At 43.2% G+C, this 8,965-nt stretch overlaps 1 protein-coding gene across 1 annotated transcript; it reads left to right on the forward strand.

Moving 5' to 3' along the window:
* The first annotated feature begins 429 nt into the window (after positions 1–429).
* On the forward strand, positions 430–5,082 carry Bcl2l15 (BCL2 like 15). Its single transcript, XM_005369750.2, has 4 exons — positions 430–562; positions 1,465–1,586; positions 3,722–3,946; positions 5,065–5,082. Exons 1-4 carry the CDS (start codon positions 430–432, stop codon positions 5,080–5,082), a joined length of 498 nt encoding a protein of 165 aa, XP_005369807.1.
* Positions 5,083–8,965: the final 3,883 nt, after the last annotated feature.

The following is an 8,965-nucleotide window of genomic DNA, read 5'->3' on the forward strand; positions in this document are numbered from 1 at the left end:
GAGACATTGTGCAAGCTCAGTGTTGAAACGTCTGCAGAAGCAGGGCAAGAGCAAGGCAACCTGTAGGCGTGAAGAATGAAGCCTTCTGGCTCAGACGGTGGCTATTGGTGGCTGTCAGCTCCAGGAAGTGTTCTTAAGGAGCTTACTCAAGAGAATCTTCCTCGGTTCTATTTTAGTTATAGATTGTGTACCTATAAAAGCTATTCATTAATCTTATGTACTGACAAGGGTGTGGTTCAGAGATACGAAACTGAAAATTCTTTGTCTTGGGAGAATTTGTACCTTTCTGAACAATTACTCTTGAGAAAAGTTAGTGGGAAGGAAACCAGGACACATCCAATTAGGATCCGGTAAGAGGTGGGCAGGCGCAACTGGTTTGCCGGGTTCTTCAACCTTCTGCTGAGCTGCAAACCGCTTGTTGTGTGGAAAATGTCTAAGATAAAGAACCCCCGGACTTTTGAGGAGCAAACAGAATGTGTTATGAATGGCCTGCTTGAAGACCTTTTGACCCCACCTCAGGTGGCTAACCGGAACCTCCTGGATGATGAGGAACCATATTCAGGTAAGGCTCCTGGTCTGGGGTGACTACAGGTAGGTAATACAGTTGGAGTTTGTGCTTTCTGTTTCCTCTTAAGGTTTAGAAGGACAGCCCTAAATTTTTGGTTATATTTGAAAGAAAAAAACTTCTCAATAAAGGAGATGGCCTCACTATAACTACTGAGAACAAGCAATGCTAAAACTGTTTTAAAAACTTGAGGATGTAGTTGAGGCTAGCCTACTCTACAGAGAGTTCCAGAACAGCCAGGGCTACTCGGAGAAACTCTGTCTCAGAAAAGCAAGAATAAGACTTGAGAACGTTTTTCTTCTACCCAGATTCAGGAGACTTCCCATTTCTTCAAGCATAGTGAAGGTATTTTCTCTGTCTTAGGAGAGACTAGTCCCTCTGACTGTGGTTGACAGTTGGGACAGACTGAGGGGCCAATGACAAAGGCCCTGGGATTTGTCTCTGCTGCATGTACTGGCTTTTTTGGGATCCAATTCTCTTTGGATGTATACCTTGCTCAACCTGGATGTAGTGGGAAGGGTCTTGGACTTCCCACAGGGCAGGGTGCTTTGCCCTCTCTTAGAATTGGAGGAGGGTGGGGGAAGGTGTGTGGAGAGAGTGGGAGAGAAGTAGAAGGAGGGAGGAAGTGGGAATTTGGATTTGGTATTTTTTAAGTAATAAAATATAATAATAATAATAATAATAATAATAATGATAATAATGATAATAGTAAAAATAAACTTGATGATGTAGTTAAGGCTTGTCTACTCTACAGAGTGAGTTCCAGAACAACTAAGGCTACACAGAAAAACTCTGTCTCAAAAAAAACAAGAATAAGACTTGAGAACATTTTTCTTCTACCCAGATTAAAGAGACTTCCCATTCCTTCAAGCATGGTAAAAGTATTTTCTCTGTCTTAGGAGAGGATTTCTCTTTTGATGTGTCTATTATTGTTGACCGCCTTCGAATGCTGGGTGACCAGTTCAATGGAGAACTGGAAGCTTCTGCCAATAACGTCATTGCGGAAACCACTCGAGGACAGGTCAGGGTTTGATTTTTAATATTGTCTGCTGCTTGTTCTATCTCAAATGTAACATTTCACCTTCCTTCCTCCCTTTTTTATTCCTATATATCAGGAATAGAAATGTTCTGTGAAGATTTTGAGGTTTATAAAGAAGCTATAGAGGAAAATGTGATTGCTAATTCTTTAGACATCAGTAAGAACCCAGTACTATAGAAGGAACTCGTAGGCTTCATTGGAGCCGCCCTTGGTGTGCATACATCATGTTCATAGTTCATTATTCCTGGAAAATGCTGTGGGGAGAGGGACATGTGTGCCACTGCATATCTGTGGAGGTCAAAGGACAATTTTGTGGTGTTTCCCCTTCCACTTCTATGTACGTTTCAGGGATTGAATTCAGGTTATCAGGTTAGTATGACAACTATCTTTAATTCTTGAGCTATCTCGGCAACCCTATTCTTCATATTTTTAATGCTTAACTTTGCTGGGAGTGAGCTTCTCCCTTCATCCGGGGTCCAATAGTGAGATAGAAATATTGGCTAGTTTAAAAGTTCTAGATAAACATTCGAGATAAACCCTTAAAGAAGTCTGCTGGCTTTTCATCAGAACTCTGATTACTGGTGGTAAGTAGCACCTGGACTCCATATGGCTATCAAGACCATCAGACCGTGTTCCAGTACACGCTGCTAATCAAATCAACAACAGCCAGTACTTACCACTTCGCATGGCCACATTTCATGGCTTGATCATTGCGCTCATGAGCTGTTTTTCTTAGAGCGGCCTCTCTGACTCAGCTCATAACTCCATGACAACAAACATCACCCTGTTTTCCTCCTTTTCGTATTCTATCATTGTGAAACGTGTCTTATATGCTATCGGCCTGCAATGTGTCCGCCCTGACTTGACACCACTTAAGCACACAGTGAATGGAAGCATAAAGGAACAAGTAAGAAACGTATTCTGCAAATGCTGAAGCTGGGATTTGAACCCAGACTGGTTCCAGAAGCACGCTTCATTCTTCCTAAAGGACAGTATAGGGATATGCCTGTGTTATGTTCAGACAGAACCTTACCGCTGACTGCTGACCCGAGGCTGTCAAATGTGGGTGGTCACGAGGTTAACTTTTTTTCTTCTGTATTTAGAACAATAACAATACAAAACAATAACAACAACAAGAAAAGAAAAGACATTTGAAACAATTTCAGGGTCAAGTTGGAAGCATGGTATAGAGCAGTAGTTTCAATCTTCCTAATGCTGCGCCCCTTTAATACAGTTCCTAATGTGGTGACCCCCCCAACCGTAAAATTATTTTCAATATTACTTCCTAAGTGTAATGTTGCTACTGTAAGGAACTGTAATGTAAACATCTGTGTTTTCTGATGGTCTCAAGCAACCCCTGTGAAAGGGTCATTCAACACAAGTGCACAAAAGGGCACAACCTATAGGTTGAGAGCTGTGGTATAGAGTTTCTCCAGCCATTTGGGAGTAGCTAGTAGGGCAGTTCCTCCCTCTTTAATACTTTGATACTTCCTTCAAGTAAGAGCATTCTTTCGTAAAACCTCAATATAACCACCAAGCCCAGGAAACACATATGCACTATGGCATGTGCACACACACATTAAATAAGTAAATCCATACAAGAAAAAACAGCAAACAAATAAAATAACCCTCAGATATAGGTACCAAAGCTATTTCTTTTCCTAGCTTTCTTAGGATTTAACATTCTGCTCTGAGCAGTGCTGTGTCCCTTTATACCCCAGTGATCTACCTTGGCCCCACCCAATAGCTTTTGAACCAATTTGTTTGGGAGGGGAAAAAGAAGAGATTTTTGTTTGTTTTGACTTTAGGGTTGGCTATACATTTCTAGTCATAGAAATAATGTCTTTACAGTCTGACCTGCTCATTCTTGTGTGCTTAATAGCTTTCTTTTAAAGTGTTTTGTTCACCCTATCCAGTGGTATCTGAAGGTATGAGCTTGATGGGTTAATGTTTTTCTAATAGTAAAGTAACAAAATGCTAAAGCTAAGAAATTTGTCCATCTGCTCTCCAATATTCCCTCATGCTACGGTGGTCCACTGGTCTCTTCCTGAAGAGTTACTTCTTCCAGACCCCAGGACCATTGGAGTCACACTAACAGAGCCTGTCTCCCTCCTCAGGCAGGAACGATATTTGAGGACACAGTGCAGTCTCTCAGCACGGCCTGGTGTGCTCAGAACTCCACCCTCGCATTTGAAAGAGCCTTTCTGGCAGTGTCTGTGAAACTTCTTGAATATGTGGTCCAGAAGGCTCCTGAAATGGCAAGAAGGATGGCTATCTGCATGACGGACATGATCAACGGGAACACAGCCATCCGAGAGTTCATCCTGGGGCAGGGTGGATGGGTGAGTTTTTGTTAAGGCTAGGCATGTGTGCTGTTTTGGTTTTTAACAAGTGAGATTCTCAATTATTAACCTTTTTGTAAGTGGTCATGGAAAAGGGAAACCAATAGTTCAGCCTGTGAGGGTTGGACCATGCTGCCTGAAATGTTGACCACTGGCTGTAAAGCTAATCTCCAGCACAGATAATCAGCTATAAAGTATATTGACGGTGAGTACTCATTTCAGCCTGGCCTTACTCTGCTTCCTGATAAACTGCTGAGTCTTTGTTCCTTGACATCTTGAATATGTGTTGAGGAAATTTAGAATAATCTTATGTGTGTGTGTGTGTGTGTTTCTTGTTTATTGTTTGTTTTAGAGAGAGAGGGAGAGAGAGAGAGAGATAGACAACATAAAGTTGAGTGGGTAGGGATGAGGGATCTGGGCTAAATTGGGGAAGTGGAAAACATGATAAAATATGTTGTGTCAAAAAAGTTGTTTTTCAATAGAAAAAAATCCAACAGTTTGTCTCATCTATTGTAGACTTGCCCTATAGTAGACAGAAATCTTTTTGTTTGTTTTTTATTTTTGTTTTTTCACATAGGATTTTTCTTGTAGCCATGACTGTCCTGGAGCTTGCTTTGTAGATCAGGCTGTCCTCAGACTTAGACCTGCATCTGCCTCCAAAGTGCTGGGATTAAAGGCATGTGCCACCACTATTTTTAAAAGATATATGCCACCTTATTTTTTAAAAAAATAGTGATAGGTAGGTAAGTAGATAGATAGATAGATAGATAGATAGATAGATAGATAGATAGATAGATAGATAGATAGATAGATAGATAGATAGATTTTCGTTTCTCCTCTCCCAACTCCTCCAAGATTTCTGCTCCTTCTCATCCACCCACTCAGATTCACATCCTTTCTTGTTTCTGCTCATTAGACAACAAACACTAAGCCTACATACATCCTAATCACCTGTAGGGTTTCTGCTGTAGTAGAGCATCGTAGAGCACTTCTTCCCATTGCTGGGGTCAATAGAAGGCTCCTGGTCGTCCCTGGCAACATCTGCAGATCCTTCCCCAGAATCTTAGACAGTTCCGAAGGGCCATCTTTTGTACTAAGATTCTCACTGTTCTTCCTAGGAAAACCTGGAGAGCTGAATAAGTGGGGTGGCTCGGACTCAACATCACATCCTCCGATGTTTGCCAATTAAAACATGCTTTCTTCAACTTACCCAGTGTTACGTTTTTACTGATTGCTGACTGTGGGAGCAGGCCAGTCCATCTACAGTGATGTTATACTTTCTGTTTTTACATGAGTTTTAAGAAGAGTTTGTTGAAACAGAGACCTCCTGGCAGTAATTTCTTACTAGTGAAATCTCAAGCCCCAAGGCAGAGCTTTGCTGGAGATAGTTTGAAGGAGGCAGCACATTATAAACTTTCCCTTCAGGTTTAGCCCTGCTTTTTGTTGAGAAATTTGTCTGCTAGTGATTTTGGAATCTAAAGGTCAATTTTTAGTTAAAAATCTTATTTCTTCAAGTAAAAGGTTTTCATTCAGATCCATCTTAACTTTCGTGTTTATTTCACCTGAGCAGAATTTATTCAACCGTTCTAGAGCCTTGAAGGCATAACTAGCAGCTTATTCATCTACAGTCCTGCTGGAAATATCAAAGAAAGTTACTGTGTTTTCATTGTCAGGATGTGGGAAGTGTTGGCCCACGTGGAGGACCACTGGTCTGCCCCAGCGTGGCTGATGCTAACTGCATACTGTAACAGGGCCCCAGACCTAATTAGGCCCCCAAACTTTAGCACATCTGACTCCATGATGGAAGTACTATCCAGGCTATAAAATTCAGCACACAGACAGTATCATTGGCCAAAATAAAAACAAAGGTCTAATCCACCAAAGTCCATGGTTCTGGGAAAGTCTCTAAATGTACTAACCTTGCTGTTTGTCTTCTGGAGTTCCATTGCTAACTAACTGCTCTTGTTAACTGAAGTGTATTAACCCAGAACATGGTTTTTGTGCTTAAGATCTCACCCTGAGAAAGGCTTAGTGCTAAACTGGGAGTACACCCAGTGTACTCCCTGGCCCACTAATAAAGACTTTCTATTGGTTTAAACCCACATTCAAGCAGTCTTCTCTGGTGGACATCCTACAGCATTTCTGGAGGTTCCACCAAGATCCTCAGAGACCAGATTTTGAGACCCCAGGGGTCTCAGATCCCCTGGGAGCAGGGAAGAGTGCAGTGGCCAAGGAGCTCCTAGGGAGTGCACAACCCAAGTTCTAGGCCCTCAGGAGTCTCTTTGATTAATATCTGCCTAACACTTTAGAAGGGTCTGACACCTTCACTCCAAAAGGACAGTCATCTGGTCTGTCACCTCTGGAGGTGAGTCTGGTTAAGGTGTCCTCTGGTGAGACACATACGGTCGGACATGGCTGCTGATCCAGTGTCCGTGGTCTGCATGATTGTGTGGTGGCTACCCCTGGTTGTTCTTATTCTGCGTCTTTCTGCATGTCTTTCTACGTGTTTCTGTCAGTTTTGTTTCTGGTTATTGACCAATGGCTTTCTCTGATGTGAGATACCACTCTGGCTTAAGGCTTGTTCCTCTTCTTGTTGAGAACCTGATTCGTTTTGGCTCTGCCAGGTCACCCCTCCTGCACATACACGCAAAAGCAACCCTGCCTGTCCCACTTGTTGGTCACTTGACTTCCAGCCTGTGTGGAGTCAGGAGCAGCCCCTGCCTTCTAAGCTGAATGCTCCCTTAGGTATGCATTCCCCCCCTCCCCTAACTGCCCTAAGCAGTTCCAGAGAAGGGGGAAAGGGGAACTCCCACTCCTTCCTCTTTTGTGAGTTTTGTCTTTTGTTTTTTTCAACCAGTGATCCATAGAATTAGAAAACTCAAAATCTTCCATTCAATGAAAAAAGTAGACAAATTGCCTCCAGGCTGCTGGGAGTGGGGAAATCACTGCTGGACAATGCATCCTGGATAGAACAGATTTTTCCTTCTGTCCAACACTGACCAAGAAGACTTTGAACAATTTTCCCTAGTCTTCTTTAGAAAATTAAATACAGCCACGAAAAAGAACTTCTTCGTCACCCAGTAGGCCTCAGATATTAGAAAAAAGTTCTAAAAGTAAACAAAAGTTAAAGGTTCCAGTTGCTGGAGGTAGCGCAAAAGGTGTTTAGCAGCAGAGAACTGGTCAGGACAAGACCTTTTGCACAACCCCATCACCTTCTCTGACGATGGGGTGCAGTTAGACTTATAGATACCCAACAACAGTTTGGTGTCTTGCCCTCTGTTGATAGAATGTAACCTTGGTACTGAAGAGATGGCTCAGTAGTTAGGAGCACTGGTGTTATACAGAAGACCCAGGCTCAATTCCCAGCACTCACATGGCAGCTCACAACTGTCTGTAACTCCAGTTCCGGGGGATCCAACACCCTCATATGTGCATGCAGGCAGAACACCAATGTACATAAATAAAATTTTTTAAAAATAATAATAATAAAGGTTAAAGAAAAGAAAGAATATCTCCTGCTGAAAGTCCTACCCACAATCAAAGTTGGACTAACAGATTGACAACAAAGATTTCCAGGACTATGGGCAGAGACTGACCCCCTAGGACTAGCCAAACACCGAGTGCCTATAATTGTTCAACTAATAGTTCAGCTGCCCCCATACAGATTAAACAAAAAGGGAAATTGTAGTCAATATTGCCTGACATAGAGAGACAGGCATCTTGGTGCCCTTCCAGCTACCCTGGAACACACCTCTTCTACCTGTGAAGAAACCTGGGACCTCTGGTTCTCACGAGTCTGATTCTTTCAGAGGAACAGCTGTACACTGTCTTGGATCTGAAAGATGCATTCTTCAGCCTCCCATTGGTAGAGGTGAGTCAACCTATTTTTTGCTTTTAAAAGAACAGACTCAGAGAGAGGTGACAGTGGACAATTTACATGCACCAGGTTGCCCCAAAGATTTAAAAATTCTCCAACCCTGTTAGATAAGGCGCCAAATGCTGACTTCCATCAGAGGCTTCCCAGGAAAATAGATCATAAAAAAGGTCTCTGAGGGACTGCTGCAAGAGTTAGAAAATCCCAGCTAAGAAGGCCCAGCCTGTTCATCAAAGGCTACCTGTCTTGGCTAGCAGCCGACAGTAGGATTGCCACCACCCTTCAGACCCCAACTGCAAAGACATAAGAAGCAGATCTGAGAGTTCCTTGGTGGAGCTAGGTATTGCTGCATCTGGATCCCAGAGTTTGCAGAACAGTGAAGCCTCTATAGACCAGTGCAAAGCAGGGCACTGAACCCCTCCTCTGGACTGAGACTAAACAAAAGGCATTTGAGGCTTTAAAAACATCCCTGACTTCAGCTTCAGTCCTAGCATCTCCAGATGCCTCAAAACCTTTTCATCTGTTTGTCCAGGAAAGAAAAGATATTACAAAAGTGGTTTTGACTGAAACTTTGGGGTTCTGGAAACATCCTGTGGCATAGCGGTCCAAATAATTGGACCCTGTAGCCGCAGGATGTCGCACCTACCTAAGAGCTGTGGGGATGACTGCTAGTCTAGTGGAAAAAAAAAAAACAAGTTAACTCTGGGTCACCTTAGACTCACAGACCCCCACGCCATTGAGGCCCTTCCTCTGAGGAACACCAGAACACTGACTGGGAAATGCTTGTGTGACCCAGTGCCAGATCCTATTCCTGGCTTGCCCTTGAATCCAGTTTGAGAAACCAAGCACAGTCAACCCTGCTATCCTCCTGTCTGATGATGATCTGCAAGTGCTCATCCATGACTGTCATGAGGTGAGACATGAAATCAGGTACATGGGAGGCTACGGTAGTTACCTTAACTGAAACCAGGCACCTCAGCCTAGAGCGCAGAAGATTGCTCTGACCCAGGCTCTCAGGAGGGAGAAAAGAGAGTCCACCATCATGCACACACACACACACACACACACACACACACACAAACACAGACGCACATGCGCGCGCGCACACACACACACACACACACACACACACACACACACACACA

Source organism: Microtus ochrogaster, unplaced genomic scaffold (genome assembly GCF_000317375.1).
Source record: "Microtus ochrogaster isolate Prairie Vole_2 unplaced genomic scaffold, MicOch1.0 UNK60, whole genome shotgun sequence".
NCBI classification, from domain to species: domain Eukaryota; kingdom Metazoa; phylum Chordata; class Mammalia; order Rodentia; family Cricetidae; genus Microtus; species Microtus ochrogaster.